Source organism: Tamandua tetradactyla, chromosome 15, assembly GCF_023851605.1.
Source record: "Tamandua tetradactyla isolate mTamTet1 chromosome 15, mTamTet1.pri, whole genome shotgun sequence".
NCBI classification, from domain to species: Eukaryota; Metazoa; Chordata; class Mammalia; order Pilosa; family Myrmecophagidae; genus Tamandua; species Tamandua tetradactyla.
In genome coordinates, this window is record NC_135341.1 from 64391470 (window position 1) to 64414793 (window position 23324).

General features: G+C 38.5%; 2 protein-coding genes across 7 annotated transcripts in view; one reads left to right on the plus strand and one right to left on the minus strand.

Moving 5' to 3' along the window:
- Positions 1-4508: 4508 nt before the first annotated feature.
- Positions 4509-7247, minus strand: RPL15 (ribosomal protein L15). 2 transcript variants are annotated; one of them, XM_077130007.1, is made up of 4 exons: positions 7120-7247; positions 6317-6498; positions 5706-5842; positions 4509-4865 (listed from the first exon to the last, which is right to left on the minus strand). In XM_077130007.1, exons 2-4 carry the CDS (start codon positions 6486-6488, stop codon positions 4560-4562), a joined length of 615 nt encoding a protein of 204 aa, XP_076986122.1. In that variant the 5' UTR covers positions 6489-6498; positions 7120-7247; the 3' UTR covers positions 4509-4559. The 2 variants fall into 2 exon arrangements, with proteins under 2 accessions (XP_076986122.1, XP_076986123.1); XM_077130008.1 differs by lacking the exon at positions 7120-7247 and adding an exon at positions 6998-7021.
- The window catches only part of NKIRAS1 (NFKB inhibitor interacting Ras like 1), a 61110-nt gene continuing 45006 nt past the window's right edge, over positions 7221-23324 (plus strand). For 3 of the 5 annotated variants that reach the window (XM_077130012.1, XM_077130009.1, XM_077130013.1), the window contains exon 1: positions 7221-7360. The gene's annotated coding sequence lies outside the window, so the exon portion shown is untranslated. The other 2 variants (XM_077130010.1, XM_077130011.1) reach the window with 2 other exon arrangements.

Consider the following 23324-nt stretch of genomic DNA (forward strand, 5'->3'; position numbering starts at 1 on the left):
ACTAGATAATGCACAAGATTATCTCTCATTTTTAAGATGGAAAACAGGTATGAGAGAGTAAGAAGATTGCCTGATGATCTGGAGCAAATCTCAGAGGGGGATCCTTATATTGTGAAGCCAGATTATCTCTTTGGATGAATGGGAAGGTCCTCTTATTATCTTCTAAATTTGAGTAAAGTCCTCTTTAAATGATTTCTCCTGGTCCTAGCTACATTCCAGAGGATTAAGGGAAAGTCGTGGTGCTGGCAGTAATGACGAAGGCCCTAACGGGATAAGGGAGTCTTGAATAGTACAGCTGCCCAACCCCACTGGAGACTGTCCTATCTCTACAGACCTTGAGATGACAGTTTCATTTTATTTAAAAACAGGCACCACCTTTCTAACACTTGGTGACATTAATGAAACATACCGTTTTGAAACAATGGTAATACTATTGCTCAAAGCATTTTCAAAACCTCAGAACTATTTTACATGAAAACAATCAATTACATGGTGGCCTTAGACATCTTAATTCCTAGATTATGTTATAAAATGGATATATTAGGAAAACTTTACAGTTGGCAGCTCACATCTTGAGTAGCAGTTCCCATCTTTGGGGCTGGCACTTCTTGATCTCATCGCTAGGTTTTAGAGTTGATCTTATGTTGGCAGGCCTCCAACTCTCTTCTCACTTACTATAAGAAGGGTGAAAGGACACAGGTAGAGGAGGATATAGAGGAGAAAGTCTACTGAGCAGTCATTATACAAAAAAATAAATAAGATTTAACTAAAGAACCACTAAATTGGAGGTGAGGACATTTTTAAAATTTTCATTCTAATCTTAGTATTAACGCTGGATATGTTTAAATGTTGATAGCAGTGTTTCTCATAGGTCCTACCTACAGAATCAAACTGGGGGCCAATGGACAGATTTTTTTTATATAGATGGTACATTTAAAAAATTTTCCTTGCTGCTAAATGAAAAATCCCATTTTAGTTAACCTTTGGAACCTAAGCATATTTACCCTCTCATATTTACCCTGGTTAGTTTATCTGTGCATCCAGAGGGGGAAAAAAAGCTATGGTATATGTTCTAGTTTGCAAGCTGCCGGAATGTGATGTACCAGAAACAGAACAGCTTTTAAAAGGGGAATTTATTAAGTTGTTAGTTTATAGTTCTAAGGCCCTGAAAATATCTCAATTAAAGCAAGACTATAGAAATATCCAATCTAAGGCATCCAGGGAAAAATACCTTGGTTGAAGAAGGCCAGTGGTGTTCAGGATTTCTCTCTCAACAAGAAAGGCACGTGGCGAACATAGCGATGTCCATCTGCTAGCCTTCTCTCCAGGCTTCTTGTTTCATGAAGCTCCCTGGGGGTGTTTTCCTTCTTCATCTCCAAAGGTCTCTGGCTGCCTGGGCTCTGTGATTCTCGTGGCTGTAAAGGTTTCTCCAAAATGTTTCCTCTTTTAAAGGGTTCCAGTAAACTAATCAAGACCCACTTGGAATGGGTGGAGTCACATCCCCTTCTAATTAAAGGTTAATGCCCACAAATGGGTGTGTTGCATCTCCATGGAGATAATATAATCAAGTTTCCAGCCTACAGTGCTGAATAAGGATCAAAAGAAATGCTGTCTCCACAAGATGGATCAGAATTAAAACATGGCTTTCCTAGGGTACATAATCCTTTCAAACCGGCACATATGTATATAGCTTTGCCTCGACTATACTCAGAGGCAAAATAAAACTATCCAGCAATACCATTTTCCTCTATCACATTGGTGGATATAAAAACAATTTTGATAATGCGTTGGCAAGGGTGTGGGGTAAACAGATCATCTCACTCATTACTGGTGGATGTAAATTTTTGCCATCTCTATAGAAGACAATATGGCACTATCTACCAAAATTAAAATACACATAATCTTTAACCCTGCCATTCTACTGGGAATTTGTCCTACAAACTAAGACATATGCAAAAACATTTTTTGTTGTAATTAAGATTAGGAAAAAATCATAATTATTTATCAATAGGGGCCATATTTAACCAATTAGTATATATCCATATAATGGATACTATGTAGTATTAAGAATAAGGAAGCTCTTCATGAACAAGTTCTAAGATATGGAAAATTAATATATAATTAAGTGAAAAAATGTATTTAACATACTGATATTTGGGTAACAAATAACAAGAAAAAATACTTATTTGTACATTCATAAAAACATCTAATGAAAATTCAAGAAACTGATCTTGCCCCAGGGACAAACTGGGGCAGGGAGACATTTTACTGTAGAATCTATTGTATGTTTTGAATTTTGAACAATGTTAATTACCTTAGGAAGATTTCAAATTAAGTGTAGAGAGAGGGATTCAGCTAGCCACTCATCATCTGTGCAACCTTGAGTAAGTTACTTCTCTCTACCTCATTCTCCTCATTGACAAAAAGAGGTAAAGAATAATAGTATCTATACCTCATGGGGTTGTGAGAAACCAATTGCAGTATTTAAGAAAATGCAATTTTGATGTGTTTGACTTCCATGCTGCTATAGAAATCTTGAAGCGAATGGGAATGGCTTGTGGAGTGGCAGGGAAAGCCTCTCTAATAAGGTGACACTACTCTGGAGAATTTTTCCATCATAGAGGACAGTAAATGCAAGGACACTGGGATAAGATTGAGGGAAGACAGCCGTAAGGCATGAGATCACTAGGTGGATGGGAAGATCATGGAAAATTATTGACTTTGGTTTCCAGCATAGAAATGACATGATGGACTTAACAGGATCCCTCTAGTTGCTGTGTGGAGGTAAAGACTAAATAGAGTATGTAGGACAGGAGCAAGCAAGGCCTCCTTGAAGACAGGTGATGCCAACCTTTGGCCTGAACCCTTACCCCTTTGTAAGATAAACTTTTGCCCAAATAGCCAAGAGTGAAAAGCTCTAAAGACAATACTATACATTTTATTTTTCCTTAAATTATATAGCCAGTTTTAGTAATCAAATTTTGACACCTTTTTGCACATTATGGTTTTTGGTTTGCTTTAAAGCACATTAGCACCAAAAGATATCAGATGTTTATTATTTATTCCTTCCATTGAATCACTCCTACACACATCATTATGCATAGTTTACCAAAAATAATTTTACTTTTAGTAGAAAGGATTTTAGGTCACAAGGTTTTATGACCTTGTGCTAAAAGTGCTTTCTGGAAATCATTTTTAACTAAGCCTTCTGAAACTTCCAAAGAATACAAATTGGCTTTGGGAAGTCAGCAGAGCATGAAATGAAACTACCCATTCTTACCAAACTCAGGATTTCAATCAAGGTTAATTCCTCCTCCATCATTTCTTACATACATCTCATCTAGCGGAAAACATGATGTATACAGAATGCAAAAGAATGTGGTAATATGCTTAGTTAAGGTGGATACACTAGCAGTGGCCCAAGTTTGTAACTGGTATTTTAAAGGTAGTTTGATTAGATGAGAAAACATTTTAGGCTAGGTTGGAAACCATGAACTCTTGCTGAAATCAAGAATATTTTTCTCAGTAGCCTATGGGACCAGACAGTTTCTAAACTTAGTCCTATTTCTAAATTTAGATTGGACTACATGATGTACTTTTACAGTAGAATCTTGATTAAAGGTTTTAATGTCCTACCCTTACAAATTTGAAAGTACTAATGGCCACTGGCTTCCTCACTCTAGCATGTACTACTAGCTTACAAACCTGAAGGTTAACTCACTTGTTTCTTTCTAACCCTCAACTTGCACCAGTACCAATATATAAGTTTAAAGACCAGTGGTGACTAATAAGATTCTTCAGATACCATAAACAGTGGTATGGAATTGAAACAAGTTTCACCTTCTGTGTGAACTTAATGGTACAGTAGAGACCAAGAAATTAAGATTTTTCAACCCAGGTTTGTTTCAATTGTTAAGAGAACTCATTTTTTCAATTTTTCTAGAAATGGTGGCATTCTTTTCAAGTTTTTTCCCTCTAAACAGCCATTGTTACATGAATGGAATACGGGATTCAATCTAAAAATGTGTAATTTAGTCCAGATCTACTTTATTGCATATGAATAGTCAGGATATCCTCCCATCCTACAGAGTTCAAGCAAATTCCAATTAAAAAAAAAAAAACAACTTTTCCTAATTTTCCTTATAACCAAACTCCAAAAAATAGCCACTTGAAAATAAACCAGGTGAGTATTTTATCCCCCCAATAAAGCTGTAGGTTTTCATGCACCAAACAAATCTATATAAAGAGCTAGTTTCAGTGCTCTTCTTTCAAAGTATTTATTTTACACCAATACCACACAGCATGGCATCTTAAAACACTGACATATAACTCCCTAATAAGATAACGCAAAAACAAAATTGATTATCTTATTAGAAACAAGATACACCATCACCTTATAGTCTTCAAACATTATTGCACTTTAACTTTCATAATTTGACAATATATATATATTCATGAAACAATCTGCAGACAACTACTGTTTAACAAAGAACACTTTTAAGTAGACATGACTGTCCTAAATTGTTTATTAGGTATGAATTTTACAAACTTTACTTATATTAGCGATAACGATGGAGCTGGAGAGTATTGCGCCTTCTCCAAGCTGCACGGCGAGAACCACCAATTGTGTGGTGGAACTTGTGGCCCTTTCCAAGGCCACGGCTCTTGCGGCCTGCAGATGTCAGCCCACGCATCTCCCTGTGCTTGTGGACTGGCTTGGTGATCCACTGGGTGTCAGGATTCCTTCTGATAGCTTTATGGAATGGATCAATGAGGATAACCTCAAAGAATTTGTATGTGGAATCTTCACCAACCCAGTAAGAATTCAGGACTCTCAGCGCCCCGCAGTGGCGTCCAGCTCGCTCCTAGAATAGGAAAACAGGCACAAGGTTACTCACATATCTCACAGTGGCAATTAGAAAGCTAGAATTCTAACTAGTTTACCATTATACAAGAAACTGCAATTGTACACTAGGCTACTCAAATATTTACTAAGTATCCCCCAAGTGACTAGCACTTTTTTATTTCATACTTAAAATGAAATAAAAAAAAGTTCAGTGACAATGTAGTATGGCAGACTAACATCCTTAGATTTAAAAATCTCCTCCCTAACTAAAGCATGTAAAGGTACCAATAACTGGCTAAAAAACAGGATTCTGGAACCTTATCTTTTTCTAATATAATTTGGGAGAGGTTGGCAAATCTTTAGGGCCAGAAAATATTTTAGGCTTTGCAGGTCATATTTGGTCTCTTGCATATTCTTCATTGCCCCCTGTCCTTTTAAAAACAAAACAAAAACACAACCCTTCAAGAAGGGAGCTCAAGGGGGGGGCGGGGGCACACACTGGTTTGCCAACCCCTACAGCAGGGCAGTTTAACTGACTAAGCCAGAAAAAAATATTGAAAAATAAGACCAGAGACATGAATAAATGCAGACTCTATAGACCTTCGGAATCTATTCAAGACAGTTTCCTATCTTTCAAAAGGTAAGGTTCCACAGGTTCACACTAATTGAAAAACCCAACATTCCCATTATATATTAAGACCAGAAAGGTAAGCGACAGAGTCTTCATATGCTGACAGCAACTGCTTTTTACTTAGTAAAGCTCCCAAAATCCTATTTTATACAAATAAATATCAGAAAACTTGCTCAAGTCCTTCTCCCTCACCATCTAACAATACTACCTGAAATAAAAACTACTTACCTCAGCAACAGACTGAAGGCTTCTAGCAAACTTGAGCTGGTTAACACCATGATGGACAGGCTTGCCATAGGTTGCACCCTTAGGAACCGGGCGTTTGCGGCCACCACGGCGCACTCGAATCCTATAGATGACATAACCTATACAGAAAGGATCATTATGGTTTTAAAGAAAGTCTCAAGGGTGGGAGACTCAATGACTTGTCACTAAAGCTTCAACACCAAATAGATTTCATCTTTTACGGAAATAAAACTACTCAAAACCAGGGTATGAAGTTTTCTTTAAAAATAAAAAACAAAACACACATCCCAGTATCTTGCAAAGTTCTCTATATATTATTGAGTTGGATATTACTAATCATTTGGGAAGTAGATAAGTTTCTCCCTCCCACTCATTAGTTGGTTTAGACCAGTCTAATACAGATTTATAAACTCTGGCACACCATTTTAGACAATTGTGTTCAGTCATTTACTAGTCTGGATCTAGCTGAACCAGAAGATGGCTTTTGCCAAAGCCTTTTGTGAAGACATTGTGCGACGGTGCTTCGTACTAATCCCCAGTTACTAGCTTTTCTCAAGAAATTACACCCAACCATCTGCACAGAGACCACACACCTTGCTTGGCCTTGTAGCCCAGTCTGCGCGCTTTATCAGGCCGAGTGGGACGGGGGGCCCTGTGGAGCGCAGAGAGCTGGCGGTACTGCCAGCAGCGGACCCTCAGAAGAAAGCGCATGACATCGGACTGCTTCTTCCTCCATAGCTCCTGTATGTACTTATAGGCACCCATCTTGGCTTACCTTTGAGATAAAACTGGGTATTAGAAAATATGCATCCATTTAGAAGCCCCCACCCGTCCATCTTAGTTCCCCACCAGGCACAAGGAAGTCAGTGGAATTAAATGGCTCTTCACGATCTGAAGGGGAGAGTCAGGCCAACCCCCACCTCCGCGTCCTAGAAGAGCCGCTAGGCACGTTTTTGCTAAACGAATGAATGGAGCTTTGCTTGGAGACTGAGGGGCGGGTAACAACGGGAGTGGTAGGCTACAGCGTAAACCAGGGTTTGATACCAAAGAAGATACTGACGCCGCCGCGCGCTAACTCTCGAGAAAAAGCACTTACCCCACCCCCACCAATCGCTCTAGCCTCACGGCGCCTCAGACCCGGCTTCCCACTCCCCAGTTTGACATCACCCTTTCCCTCAGGCTCCGGGCCCAGCGCGAACTCGCTCCGCCATCACATCTACCCCTAGCCTGCCCAGGGGATTCTTCTCCATTTCCGCACTGCCCCGCATCCTGACCGAACTCGCGCCGCACAGGAAGCAGGAGGAGCTACGAGGACGCAGGGTAGGAGAGTTTGGATGGCTGAGGCGAAAAGAGATTAGCGGTGGATGGATAAGCGTTCCTCCGGGCCACAGCTTACCTGATGGCTGCCGCCAGACGGAAAGGAAGTAGCCTTTCTCCCACAATTCCCTTTAGGCTCCTCCCCCCACAGCAGCGAACCTCTTTCCGGTGGAAGGCTGAGGCGGCCCAGAGCCTCACGGGAAATGCAGTTCTGGCTTCAGCTTATGGTTGGAGCTCTGCCGGGTTGGGCGTAGCGTCCCCTATCGTCCCGCCCCCTGCTCCGCAGAATTCGAACCTGAGAGGTCGCGGCTTTGCGAAAGGTGTGTTGGTGGTAAGGCCTCGGCTTGCTAGAGTGCGGGACAGTCCCGCCGCTGGGAAGAGGCAAGTTGGGGGCGGTGCTCCAAAGCCCGCGGGCTTTGAGCACCGTGAGGTGGTGCCTGCCGCTGTCATCAGGTTCCGCAGAGGTGTGCGAAGCCGTTTCACGCATCGCGGACTCCTCACTTGAGACGTAGGTCCGGTCTCCCGGGTGTGATTTTTCCTCTGTCAGGACGGGCGCCGAAATTTGGGGTCTCACGGGGTTCTGACAGACGCCCGCGACGCCTCTCCAGCCCCTAACCGAGGCCTTCGTGGGACTGAGGCCCGCGGGCTGTGCCTCTTGCGGTCTTCCAAGGCTGAAATCCCCGCAGGCCCCGGCTCGGGGGAATTTTATTCGAAAAAGATTCCGGGAGCCGGGGAAGGGCGACTCGGCACCTTCGGACTTGGTCCCAGATTTGCTACCTCACAACTACGGTTTTTTAGAAGAGCAAAATGTTTTATTTGCCAAACCTGTTAGGCAAGTGCGAGTGTGTTCGGAAAAAACGTCGAGAAAATCCTGAAATGCTGGCAAACGCCGCTGCGTTCCTAACTGAAAAATAGTTTATTGCCTTTTTTGCGTTTCCGGAATATTTTCGTTCTTGCTGTAGGCTTGCGGTTTTAATTCCCTATCAAATTATAGGTTTAAATGTGGTCAGTGTTTAAGAGAGTCATATTTATATTCGAAATCATTAACAGTTTTCGTTTTTTTTTCTCCATTAGTGGGTCATATTTTATCTTATTTTAATCGCAGCTTTTTCATTCTAAGAGCTATCACCTGGTTCATTTAGTCATTCAACAAATGTATTTTAAGTGCTTAATGTGTACTAGGATCTGTCCTAACTGCTGGGAATGCAGCAGTGAACATCGCAGACAGAAATTCTAGCCTTGGAAACGGGCACTAAATATAAATATCATAAATTAGATATGTGTTGTGTTTGTGTGTGGTTAAGTGCTAAGGAAAAAAAATTAAGGTGGGGCAGGGATAAGGGGTATTGAGTAGGATTAGCAAGTTTAGATAGAGAGTTTGGAGTGAGTCTCTTTGAGAAGATGACATTTGAGAAGACTTCAAGGATGTGAGCCTTGACAGAGCGGGAATAATGTCAAGCAGGGGGAAAGGGCCAAAGCTGGAGCACGCCAGGATTAACAGAGGAATAAGAAGGTGATTTGGCTTTCTCAACTGTAGGAGAAAGTAGAGAATTCCCTCAGAGAGGTGAAGGTTCTTAAAAGGATTTTGAGTGTTTATGAAATTGGAAACCTTTGGAAGGTTTTGAGCAGAAGAATGGCTTCATGTGATTTACGTTTTAAAAGTATTTTGCTTTGGCCCTAAAATGAAGGGGAAAAGAGTTCAAACAGGGAGACCTGTTAAGAGGTTGTGTTAGTTCCATATTGCCGCTGTAATAAATTTACTGGTTAAAAACACAAATTTATTATCCAACAGTTATGTAGGTCAGAGGTCTCACAAAGCTGAAATCACAGTGTCAGTAGGTCTGCATTCTTTCTGGAGCTTTTTGGAAAGAATCTGTTTTCTTGCATTTTCCAGTTTCTAGAGGCCACCTGCAATCCTTGGGTCCCAATCCTGCCCTTCATCTTCAAAGTCGGCAGGTTGGCAACCTCAAATCTTTGTAAGAATGAAGATCCTTCTGATTACCTTGGGCCCACCTGAATAATCCAAGATAATTTTCCCAACAGAAGGTACTTAATCATATCTGCGAAGTCCATTATACCACATAAAATAACATGTTTTGGGGATTAGGATTCCATATCTTTGGGAAGGGAAACAGGTGAGAGAAGATTGTACTCAGATGCCTTCAGTTAATGATAAAAGTTAAGTGGTGCAACCGTATATGTGTTTTGAAGGTAGAGCTAACAAGATTTGTGTATGTAGGGTATAAAAGAAAGGAGTCAAGAATGGCTTACTACAAAGTTGGATGAATCATTTAGAAGGAAGATTCTGCTAATGTGAATAATTACTGCTAATTTCTATGTTTTGCGAGATTTAAGTTTTTATTTCCAGTGATTTTGAGATTCCTGAGGGCAGGAATCGTGTCTGTTTTGGCTGCTTAATTTATTCCTAATGTCTGACATTATGGTAGGTCTTCAATAAGTGTATTTGCTGAATGAATAGAAGATTAGTAAGGTGGCATCTGCTTTATTGTATTTTATTACGTGCAACATTGTTTGAAAAATCCTTTTTTTAATGTTCTTTATTTTATTTTTTTATTTTTATTAATTAACGGAAAAAAAATTAACCCAACATTTAGAAATCATACCATTCCACATATGCAATCAGTAATTCTTAACATCATCACATAGATGCATGATCATCGTTTCTTAGTACATTTGCATCGGTTTAGAAGAACTAGCAACAAAACAGAAAAAGATATAGAATGTAATATAGAGAAAAAATAAAAGTAATAATAATAGTAAAAAAAAAACCTATACCTCAGGTGCAGCTTCATTCAGTGTTTTAACATGATTACTTTACAATTAGGTATCATTGTGCTGTCCATTTTTGAGTTTTTGTATCTAGTCCTGTTGCACAGTCTGTATCCCTTCAGCTCCAATTACCCATTATATAACCCTGTTTCTAACTCCTGCTGGATTCTGTTACCAATGACATATTCCACGTTTATCCTCGAATGTCGGTTCACATCAGTGGGACCATACAGTATTTGTCCTTTAGTTTTTGGCTAGACTCACTCAGCATAATGTTCTCTAGGTCCATCCATGTTATTACATGCTTCATAAGTTTATCCTGTCTTAAAGCTGCATAATATTCCATCATATGTATATACCACAGTTTGTTTAGCCACTCTTCTGTTGATGGACATTTTGGCTGTTTCCATCTCTTTGCAATTGTAAATAATGCTGCTATAAACATTGGTGTGCAAATGTCCGTTTGTTTCTTTGCCCTTAAGTCCTTTGAGTAGATACCCAGCAATGGTATTGCTGGGTCGTATGGCAATTCTATATTCAGCTTTTTGAGGAACCGCCAAACTGCCTTCCACAGTGATTGCACCATTTGACATTCCCACCAACAGTGGATAAGTGTGCCTCTTTCTCCGCATCCTCTCCAGCACTTTTCATTTTCTGTTTTGTTGATAATGGCCATTCTGGTGTGTGTGAGATGATATCTCATTGTGGTTTTGATTTGCATTTCTCTAATGGCCAGGGACATTGAGCGTCTCTTCATGTGCCTTTTGGCCATTTGTATTTCCTCTTCTGGTAGGTGTCTGTTCAAGTCTTTTTCCCATTTTGTAACTGGGTTGGCTGTCTTTTTATTGTTGAGTTGAACAATCTCTTTATAAATTCTGGATACTAGACCTTTATCTGATATGTCATTTCCAAATATTGTCTCCCATTGTGTAGGCTGTCTTTCTACTTTCTTGATGAAGTTCTTTGATGCACAAAAGTGTTTAATTTTGAGGAGCTCCCATTTATTTATTTCCTTCTTCAGTGCTCTTGCTTTAGGTGTAAGGTCCATAAAACTGCCTCCAATTGTAAGTTTCATAAGATATCTCCCTACATTTTCCTCTAACTGTTTTATGGTCTTAGACCTAATGTTTAGATCTTTGATCCATTTTGAGTTAACTTTTGTATAGGGTGTGAGATATGGGTCCTCTTTCATTCTTTTACATATGGATATCCAGTTCTCTAGGCACCATTTATTGAAGAGACTGTTCTGTCCCAGGTGAGTTGGCTTGACTGCCTTATCAAAGATCAAATGTCCATAGATGAGAGGGTCTATATCTGAGCACTCTATTCGATTCCATTGGTCGATATATCTATCTTTATGCCAATACCATGCTGTTTTGACCACTGTGGCTTCATAATATGCCTTAAAGTCAGGCAGCGCAAGACCTCCAGTTTCGTTTTTTTTCCTCAAGATGTTTTTAGCAATTTGGGGCACCCTGCCGTTCCAGATAAATTTGCTTATTGGTTTTTCTATTTCTGAAAAATAAGTTGTTGGGATTTTGATTGGTATTGCATTGAATCTGTAAATCAATTTAGGTAGGATTGACATCTTAACTATATTTAGTCTTCCAATCCATGAACACGGTATGCCCTTCCATCTATTTAGTTCTTCTGTGATTTCTTTTAGCAGTTTTTTGTAGTTTTCTTTATATAGGTTTTTTGTCTCTTTAGTTAAATTTATTCCTAGGTATTTCATTCTTTTTTTTTTTTTTTTTTTTTTAGAGAGAGGGAGGAAGGGAAGGAAAGACAGAGAAGGAAGGAAGGATGGAAGGAAGGAAGGGAGGAAGAAAGGGAAACATTTTTAAACATTTTCTTGTTTTTTTTTATTATATTTTGTTTGTTTGTTTGTTTTTTTTTTACATGGGCTGGGGCCGGGAATCGAACCGGGGTCCTCCGGCACGGCAGGCAAGCACTCTTGCCCGCTGAGCCACCGCGGCCCGCCAGGTATTTCATTCTTATAGTTGCAATTGTAAATGGGATTCATTTCTTGATTTCCTCCTCAGTTTGTTCATTGCTAGTGTATAGAAATGCTACAGATTTTTGAATGTTGATCTTGTAACCTGCTACTTTGCTGTACTCATTTATTAGCTCTAGTAGTTTTGTTGTGGATTTTTCCAGGTTTTCGACGTATAGTATCATATCGTCTGCAAACAGTGATAGTTTTACTTCTTCCTTCCCAATTTTGATGCCTTGTATTTCTTTTTCTTGTCTAATTGCTTTGGCTAGAACTTCCAACACAATTTTGAATAATAGTGGTGATAGTGGACATCCTTGTCTTGTTCCTGAACTTAGGGGGAAAGTTTTCAATTTTTCCCCATTGAGGATGATATTAGCTGTGGGTTTTTCATATATTCCCTCTATCATTTTAAGGAAGTTCCCTTGTATTCCTATCTTTTGAAGTGTTTTCAGCAGGAAAGGATGTTGAATCTTGTCAAATGCCTTCTCTGCATCAATTGAGATGATCATGTGAATTTTCTGCTTTGATTTGTTGATATGGTGTATTACATTAATTGATTTTCTTATGTTGAACCATCCTTGCATACCTGGGATGAATCCTACTTGGTCATGATGTATAATTCTTTTAATGTGTTGTTGGATACGATTTGCTAGAATTTTATTGAGGATTTTTGCATCTATATTCATTAGAGAGATTGGCCTGTAGTTTTCTTTTTTTGTAATATCTTTGCCTGGTTTTGGTATGAGGGTGATGTTGGCTTCATAGAATGAATTAGGTAGTTTTCCCTCCACTTCGATTTTTTTGAAGAGTTTGAGGAGAGTTGGTACTAATTCTTTCTGGAATGTTTGATAGAATTCAGATGTGAAGCCGTCTGGTCCTGGACTTTTCTTTTTAGGAAGCTTTTGAATGACTAATTCAATTTCTTTACTTGTGATTGGTTTGTTGAGGTCATCTATGTCTTCTTGAGTCAAAGTTGGTTGTTCATGTCTTTCCAGGAACCCGTCCATTTCATCTAAATTGTTGTATTTATTAGCGTAAAGTTGTTCATAGTATCCTGTTATTACCTCCTTTATTTCTGTGAGGTCAGTAGTTATGTCTCCTCTTCCATTTCTGATCTTATTTATTTGCATCCTCTCTCTTCTTCTTTTTGTCAATCTTGCTAAGGGCCCATCAATCTTATTGATTTTCTCATAGAACCAACTTCTGGTCTTATTGATTTTCTCTATTGTTTTCATGTTTTCAGTTTCATTTATTTCTGCTCTGATCTTTGTTATTTCTTTCCTTTTGCTTGCTTTGGGATTAGTTTGCTGTTATTTCTCCAGTTCTTCCAAGTGGACAGTTAATTCCTGCATTTTTGCCTTTTCTTCTTTTCTGATAAAGGCATTTAGGGCAATAAATTTCCCTTTTTAGCACTGCCTTTGCTGTGTCCCATAAGTTTTGATATGTTGTGTTTTCATTTTCATTCACCTCGAGGTATTTACTAATTTCTCTTGCAATTTCTTCTTTGACCCACTCATTGTTTAAGAGTGTGTTGTTGAGCCTCCACGTATTTGTGAATTTTTTGGCACTCGGCCTATTATTGATTTCCAACTTCATTCCTTTATGATCCGAGAAAGTGTTGCGTATGATTTCAATCTTTTTAAATTTGTTAAGACTTGCTTTGTGACCCAGCATATGGTCTAAATGATCCATGAGCACTTGAGAAAAAGGTGTATCCTGCTGTTGTGGGATGTAATGTCCTATAAATGTCTGTTAAGTCTAGCTCATTTATAGTAATATTCAGATTCTCTATTTCTTTATTGATCCTCTGTCTAGATGTTCTGTCCATTGATGAGAGTGGTGAATTGAAGTCTCCAACTATTATGGTATATGAGTCTATTTCCCTTTTCAGTGTTTGCAGTGTATTCCTCACGTATTTGGGGGCATTCTGGTTCGGTGCGTAAATATTTATGATTGTTATGTCTTCTTGTTGAATTGTTCCTTTTATTAGTATATAGTGTCCTTCTTTGTCTCTTTTAACTGTTTTACATTTGAAGTCTAATTTGTTGGATATTAGTATAGCTACTCCTGCTCTTTTCTGGTTGTTATTTGCATGAAATATCTTTTCCCAACCTTTCACTTTCAACCTATGTTTATCTTTGGGTCTAAGATGTGTTTCCTGTAGACAGCATATAGAAGGATCCTGTTTTTTAATCCATTCTGCCAATCTATGTCTTTTGATTGGGGAATTCAGTCCATTAACATTTAGTGTTATTACTGTTTGGATAATATTTTCCTCTACCATTTTGCCTTTTGTATTATATATATCATATCTGACTTTCCTTCTTTCTACACTCTTCTCCATACCTCTCTCTTCTGTCTTTTCGTATCTGACTCTAGTGCTCCCTTTAGTATTTCTTGCAGAGCTGGTCTCTTGGTCACAAATTCTCAGTAACTTTTTGTCTGAGAATGTTTTAATTTCTCCCTCATTTTTGAAGGACAATTTTGCTGGATATAGGAGTCTTGGTTGGCAGTTTTTCTCTTTTAGTAACTTAAATATATCATCCCACTGTCTTCTCGCTTCCATGGTTTCTGCTGAGAAATCTACACATAGTCTTATTGGGTCTCGCTTGTATGTGATGGATTGTTTTTCTCTTGCTGCTTTCAAGATCCTCTCTTTCTCTTTGACCTCTGACATTCTAACTAGTAAGTGTCTTGGAGAACGCCTATTTGGTTCTATTCTCTTTGGGGTGCGCTGCACTTCTTGGATCTGTAATTTTAGGTCTTTCATAAGAGTTGGGAAATTTTCAGTGATAATTTCTTCCATTAGTTTTTCTCCTCCTTTTCCCTTCTCTTCTCCTTCTGGGACACCCACAACACGTATATTTGTGTGGTTCATATTGTCCTTGAGTTCCCTCATACCCTGTTCAAATTTTTCCATTCTTTTCCCAATAGTTTCTGTTTCTTTTTGGAATTCAGATGTTCCATCCTCCAAATCACTAATTCTATCTTCTGTCTCTTTAAATCTATCATTGTAGGTATCCATTGTTTTTTGCATCTTTTCTACTTTATCCTTCACTTCCATAAGTTCTGTGATTTGTTTTTTCAGTTTTTCTATTTCTTCTTTTTGTTCAGCCCATGCCTTCTTCATGTCCTCCCTCAATTTCGTTTTTGAAGAGGTTTTCCATTTCTGTTCGTATATTCAGCATTAGTTGTCTCAGCTCCTGTATCTCATTTGAACTATTGGTTTGTTGCTTTGACTGGGCCATATTTTCAATTTTCTGAGCATGATCCGTTATCTTCTGCTGGCGTCTGGGCATTTAGTCAGATTTCCCTGGGTGTTGGACCCAACAGGTTGTAAGATTTTTCTGTGAAATCTCTGGGCTCTGTTTTTCTTATCCTGCCCAGTAGGTGGCGCTCGTGGCACACGTTTGTCTGCGGGTCCCACCAGTAAAAGGTGCTGTGGGTCCTTTACCTTTGGAAAACTCTCGCTGGTGGGGAGATTCGCCAGCCGAAGCGGCTTGGAAGAGTGCCAGCCGGCCCGGGGGTCCGAACGTGGGGAGGGTCGTCGGCCTCTGCAGCCCGTGAGAGCACCTGTCTGAATTTCCTAGTCGGCCCGGGGCGCCAAGCATGGCGGGAGGGCGCCAGCCACTGCGGCCCAGGAGAGTGCACCGTTCCCAACCGGACCGGGGGGTCACGTGTTTGGAAGGGACACTCCCCCGGTCACCGTTCTCCGCGGCCTGGGGATTTCCAATCCAATTCTCTCAGTTGGTCCGGGGGGCCGCGCGTGGTGGGGGCGCCAGCCGCCGCGGCTTGAGGGAACCGCTTGCCCAATTCTGCCAGCTGGCCCGGGAAGGAGGAAGGGAGGGACTCCGGCCACTTGCCACCCCGCCTGGGGAAACCCGCGCCCCTCGGCGATCTCACCGGAGCGGGTTCTCTCAGCCAGTCAGCCATTCCAGGATGGGGTACGCTGTCTTTTTGATCTCTGTCGTGGCTCCGGGAGCTGTTCTGTATCGTTTCTACTCCCCTAGTAGCAGGTCTGGAAGAGGAAAGGTGAGGATGGCAAGGCTGTTGAGGACGGTGGCCTGAAAAATCCTTTTAATATATGTTTATATATGTAAATTTTATTCATATATGGATAAATAAAAGTATTGCATACCTTACAAACTTTAAATGCTTACATTAACAAATACAGTGGTTTTCCACATATGTGATGCTCATTTTTTGATAAGATCTATTATAATGTCTCTCCTATAATATTTGTGTGTTGGTATTAATGTTTTTCTGATTTCAAAAAAGTCATGTTTTCTTATGAAAGTAGAATGATCCTCTTAGACATAGACAGAAGTACTAACAATTTTGGAAGCTGTTTCTGACTGCTCTTCAGAGAGAATATTGGCCAAGCTCAGTGTTTTCCACAGGGATGAACCAAATTGTATTTATTCTCTAACAGCATTGATTAGCTGTGTAAGCAAAGCAATATGTATTTAAGACTGCATTGGCTCTTCCCTGTTTTCCTTAGACACATACATTAGATGAGGATAATTAGGTCTCATATTGAATTTTATCATATAGCAGTTTCTTAGAGTACAGACTGTAAACAGGTAGCTATAATTACTGCTTCTTGCATTATCCTCAGTGTTGATTCATTTTCTGGATAAGTAGTTTCTACTATCATAGCATCTCAGTGTTGAAAGGAACCTTAAAGGTCACCCATATACTTCGAGCATTTTAAACTCCTTGAAATCTAGACTTTAAGAGTCTTGAACATGCCGAGGATCTCTTTGTGTAACTCATAATTGGTTGTCTGTTCAGGATACTGCAGATGACCTCTTTTTGTATTTGGAAGGAAATGATACATATTTCTTGTGTTTGAGAATGTAAAACATTGTAATACTTACAGAACTAAGTTTTTAGTAGTTTCTGTTTGTAAATTTGGGTTTATTTAAGTGTTTGCACCATTTATATGTAATGTTAGACCTTATCTTCATCATCATATATAGGAAGTGTTTTTGTATAGACTGTAATGTTATTCATATAAAACTTCTCATGAGATAGTAATTTTTTAAAGAATTAATACTTTTTGTTGTATGGTAGCAGGCCACTAGTCTTTTGCTTTGTGGAGTATCTCACTTGAAGGACACCCAGAAACCTAGAATGATTCAGCCATACCTAATGTTGGATTAATTACTCCCTTTAATTTTTGTTTTCTTTTTGATGGTGTATTGAATGAGGTCTATTCTGTTTAATCCCTTCTGTACTCTTCTTAAAAATATTCAAATTTTTAGCTAGTATTTTGATCTATTTCTATTTAGTTACTTTTACTGTTTGTTTTTCATAGAGAACTATCTGATAGAACTGAAATGGACCCCCCCATTTGTTTAATATTTATTTATTTATACACAAATGTGCACAAGTACATAATAATATATATATATGATTACATTAGAGAAGTCATACAGGACAATCATCCATAAAATGCAGGAATCCCATATATCTCCCTATTATTAATACCTTGTATTGGTGTGGTACAATTGCTACAATTGAGGAAAGCACATTTTTATTGTACTGTTAACTATAGTCCATGGTTTAACTTAAGATTCACTGTGTTATGTAGTTCCTTTGATTAAAAAAATTTTTTTGTTCAAGTACCATATATACAATCTAATATTTCCTCTTTTAACCATATTTAGATATATATATTTCAGTGCTGTTAATTATGTTCATAGTGTTGTACCACCATTACCGCCATCCATTCTCAAAACATTTCCATCATTCTAAATAGGCTCTGTACATTTTAAGCCTTAACTCCTTATTCCCTATTCCTATCCCATTCCCTGATAACCTATATTCTAGATTCTCACTCTGAGTTTGCTTATTCTAATTATTTCTTATCAATGAGATTCCAGTATTTGTCCTGAACTTTCTGAGGTATTGCCAAACTGTCTACCACATAGGCTGCAATATTTTACATTCCCATCAGGAATGAATGAGTATTCCTATTTCTCCATATGCTTTCCAACACTTATAATTTTCCATTTTTTAAATAGTAGTCATTCAAGTGGCTGTGAAATGATATCTCATTGTGGTTTTGATGTGTATTTCCCTGATGTCTAATTATGTTGAGCAACTTTTCATGTGCTTTTTGGCCATTTGTATATTTTCTTTGGAGAAATGTCTACTCAAGTCTAAGCCCATTTTTTTTTAATGGGGTGTTTGTCTTTTTATTGTTGAGTTAAAGGATTTCTCCATATATTCTGGAGGTTTTTTTCCTTTAGTATCTCTTTTATTTTATATTGGCAAAGTGAAATACGATTTAATATTTTTAAAATGTTTACAAGATATATCATTTTCTACCTTTTACTGGCCGCTTTGCTGTATATCTTTTTTAAATGAAATTTTACTGAGATATATTCACATGCCATATAATCATCCAAAGTGTGTAATCAGTGGTTCACAGTAGCATCATAGAGTTGTGCATTTATCACTATCAATTTTTGAACATTTTCATTACTCCAAAAAAAAAATAGATATATGAATAAAAAGGAAAAGAATACTCTGGATTTTAAACCCTTCTTGGATGTGTGGTTTCCAAATATTTTCTTGCGTTGTGTAGGCTTTCATTTTATTTTCATGATAATGTCCTTTGAGGCACAAAAGTTTTAAACCATGATGAGGTTCCATGTATCAGTTTTTTTGTTGTTGTAGCTTGTGCATTTGGTGTGAAGTCTTAGAACCATTACCTAATAGAAGGTCCTGAGATACTTCTCTAGGTTTTCTCCTGGAAATTTGATAGTTCTGGTTCTTATTTTTAGGTCTTTGGTTCATTTTTTAGTTGATTTTTGTATATAGTGCGAGGTAGGAGTCCTCCTTCATTCTTTTGCAAAGAGAGATCCAGTGTTCCCTGCACCATATGTTGAGGGGACTATTCTTTCCCAATTAAGTGGTCTTTATCCCCTGTTAAAAAATCAGTTGGCTGTAAATGTGAGGGGTGATTTCTGAACTCTTAATTCTAGTCTGTTGATCTGTCTGTCTATCCTTCTGCTAGTACTGTGGAGTTTTAATTATTGTGGCTTTGTATTAAGTATTAAAATTGAGAAGTATGAGTCATCCAACTTGTTCTTTTTCAAGATGGCTTTGACTCTTTGGAGCCCTTACCCTTCCATATAAATTTGATGATTGGTTTTTCCATTTCTGCAAAGAATGTGGTTGAAGTTTTGTTTGGAATTGTGTTGAATCTGTAAATTGTTTAGGGTATAATTAACAAGACTAAAGCTTTCAATCCATGAGCATGGAAAGTCTTTCCATTTATTTAGGTCTGTTTGATATTTCTTAGCAATGTTTTACAGTTTTTGTGTGTACAATTCCTTTACATCTTGGTTAGACTTCTTCCCAGAAATGTGGTTCTTTTAGTTGCTATTGTAAATGGAATATTTTTCTCGATTTCTTTTTCAGTGTTCATTGCTTGTGTATAAACACTTAGGAATTTGGGTGTTGATCTGTGCCTCTCCACTTTGCTGAATTGATTTAGTAGCTCTAGTATCTTTTTGTGGAAATAATGTCTTTTTAATTTGCCACACACTCTTTTTTTATTTTTTAAACCAGTGTTATTGAGATAAATTCACATTCCATACAATCCATCTAAAGTGCGCAATCATTTTTTGCTAGTATATTCAGAGTTGTGCCTTCAACACCACGATAAATTCTAGAGCATTTTCACCCTCAAGAGGGTTCACTGTGTTATACAGTTCCAAGTTCCATTCTCTGCTTTCTTTCTAGTGACATACACAACCCTAAACTTTCCCTTTCAACCACAATCGCACCCACATATTTTTGCTGTTAATTACACTCACTGTAATGTACCACCATCACCTCTATCCATTTTCAAATATTTAAAATCAGTTTTATTATGTATTCTGCATAAATTAAGCATCAACTTCCCATTCTCTGCCCTCATTCTATCTTCTGATGTCCTAGATATTAACATCATGAGGTTGCTAGTTATATTCAGTTCATATTAGTGAGGTCATATAGTATTTGGCCTTTTGTGTCTGATGTATTTCACTCAACATAAATGTGCTCAAGGTTCATCCATGTCATCACATGTGTCATGAGTCCATTTCTTCTTACAGCTGCGTAATATTCCATCATAGAATATACCACATTTGTTGATCCATTCATCATTGATGGACAACTAGATTGTTTCCAACTTTTGGCAATTTCAAATAATGCTGCTATGAACATTAGTTTGTAAATGTCTGTTTGTGTCCCTGCTTTCATTTCTTCTGAGTATATAGCTAGCAGCAGGATTACCAGATCAAATGGCAGTTCTATACTTAGCTTGCTGAAGAAAACACCTAACTCTCTTCTACAGGGGTTGTACCATTCTACAGTCTCACCAACAGTGAATAAGTGTTCTGTTTTTCCACATCCTCTCCAACACTTGGAAAATAGAAAACTATTTTCTGTTTTTTAAATAGTGTCCATTCTAGGAAGTGTAAAATAAAACCTCATTGTAGTTTTAATTTGCATTTCCCTAATAACTTGTGATGTTGAACATCTTTTCATGTGCTTTTAGCCATTTGTATATCTTCTTTGGGAAAACGTCTATTCTTATCTTTGCCCATTTTTTACTTGGATTGTTTTGTCTTTTATCCTTGAATTGTAGGATCTTTCTGTATATTCTGGAATTAAAATCTTACCAGATGTGTTAGTCAGGGTTTTCTAGAGAAACAGAACCAACAGGAGAGATCTGTAAATATGAGATTGGTAAAGTGGTCTCAGGCAGCCGTGGGAACGGAAGAGTTCAAAATCCATAGGGCATGCTGTGAAGCTGGCAGCTTTGATGAAAGGTCTCAGTGAACACAGGATAGGCTCATTGGCTGAAGAAGCAGTGGAATCTCTCTTCTTCTTTAAAAGCCTTCAGCTGATTGAATTATCTCATTGTGGGAGATACCCTTTCGTGGATGGCAGATGTAATCAGCCAGAGATGCAGTCAGCTGACTGATGGTTGAATAAACCAGCCTCTAGGTTTATCAGCCAACCATGAAATATTCTTGCAGCATCAGTCAGGCCAGTGTTTGCCTGACCAGGCAACTGGGCATAATCACTTGGTCAGGTTGACCCCAGAACCTTACCATCACATCGGCTATGTGGTTTCCAAATATTTTCTCCCATTGAATAGGCTGCCTTTCACCCTCTTGAAAACTTCGTTGAAACATATAAGTCTTCAGATTTGAAGAAATCCCATTTATCTGTTTTTTTCCTGGGTTTTTCCTTTGGATATATGGTTTAAGAAGTCACCTGCTGCTGCAAGATCCTGAAGATACTTCTCTACATTTTCTTCCATGAGTTTTTTGGGTTCTGACTTTTATGTTTAGGTCTTTGATCTATTTTGAGTTTTTTGTTTGTTTGTTTGTTTTTACTTTTTTTATTATATAGTATAACATATATACAAAGCAAAGAAATAAAAGAGCAATAGTTTTCAAAGCACTCTTCAACAAGTAGTTACAGGACAGATCCCAGAGTTTGTCATGGGCTACCGTATGATCCTCTCATATTTTTCCTTCTAGCTCCAGAATATAGGAGGCTAGAGAGCTTAAATATTTTTTTATCATCATGATAAACTTTTTTCCTTCTTTTTTTTTGAGAAAAATAACATATATACCCAAAAGCTATAAATTTCAAAGAACAGCACCACAATTAGTTGTAGAACAGATTTCAGAGTTTGACATGAGTTACAATTCCATGATTTTAGGTTTTTACTTCTAGCTGCTCTAAAACACTGGAGACTAAAAGAGATATCAATTTAATGATTCAGCATTCAGATTCATTTGTTAAATCCTATCATCTCTGTATACATTTTGAGTTAATTTTTGTATAAGGTATGCATTCTAGTTTGCAAGCTGCCAGAATGCAAAATACCAGAAACAGAATAGCTTTTTAAAAGGGAAATTTATTAAGTTGCAAGTTTACATGTTCTGAGGCTATGAAAATGTCCATATTAAAGCAAGGCTATAAAAATGTCCAATCTAAGGTATCCAGGAAAAGATACCTTCATTCAGTATGGCTGATGACATTCAGGGTTTCTCTCTCAACTGGAAAGGCACATGAGGAACATGGCAACATCTGCAAGCCTTCTCTCCAGGCTTCTTGTTTCATAAAGCTCCCCCAGGGGCATTTTCCTTCTTCATCTCCGAAGGTCTCTGGCTGTGTGGGCTCTAAAGCTCTTTCCAAAATGGTTCCCTCTTAAAGGGCTCCAGTAAGCAAACCCCACCTAGAATGGGTAGAGAAGTGTCTCCATGGAAATCATCTAATCAAATGTTACCACACACAGTTGGGTGTGCCAAATCTCCGTGGATAATGAAAAAGCTCCCACTCGGGTGGGCCATAGTGGCTCAGTGGCAGAGTTCTCACCTGCCATGTCAGAGACTCGGGTACAATTCCTGGTGCCTGCCCATGCAAAAAAAAAAAAAAAAGCTCCCGCTCAACACTATTGAATGAGAATTAAAGGACATGGCTTTTCTGGGGCACACAACAGATTCAGACCAGCACAGTATGAGATAGGGATCCTCTTTCATTCCTTTGGCTATGGATATCCAGTTCTCCTAGCACCATTGTTGAAGACACTGCTCTGTCCCGGTTGGATGAACTTGGAAGCCTTGTCAAAAATCAATTTATTGCAGATGTTAAGGTCTATTTCTGAATTCTTAGTTCAATTCCATTTGTCAATATCTATCTTTATGTCAATAACATGCTGTTTTTACTACTGTAGCTTGTAATAGGCTTTAAAGTTAGGAAGTTACAGTCCTCTAACTTCAATTTTTCTTTTTTAAGGTGTTATTTATTTATTTATTTTTTTGCTATTCAGGGTCTCTTACCTTTCCAAATAAATTCCATAATTGAAAGGCATGTGGCTGGCTTCTGCTGGTCCCTTGCTTCTGGGCTCTGTTGCTTTCAGCCTCTGTTTTCTGTGGGGATTTCTTAGTTGACATCTGTGGGCCTTCATTTAGTTCCCCTAGGACACAATTCTGGGTTCTGGCTTGCTTTAGCATCTCATAGAAAGGCACATAGCAACATCTTTTGGGCCCTGCATCTCCAAACGTTTGGGTATTGAGTTGTCACTATCAGTTCTGAAGCATCTGTTCTCCACGTGTCTGCATCTGCTCTGAGCTTTCTCCAAAATGTTCCCTCTTTTAAAGGACTCCAGTAAACTAATCAAGACCCACCCTGAATGGGCAGAGTCACATCTAAAGGCCACACCCACAATTAGGCAAGCTACATCTCTGGAGATAGTCTGATCAAAAGGGTTTCCACCCTGCAGTTGTGTATTAGGATTAAAGGACATGGCATTTCTGGGGTACACAGCACTTTGAAGTCAGCACACTAACAAAGACAAATCAATGCCAAAAATTCCTCTCACAGTCTTGAAAATTGGCTCTGTGTTGGCTGCTACTTTCCTTCAGAGTTTAATCCTCCTTAGCAAACAGATCAGCCCAGGTGAAAGTGTACGTTATAGG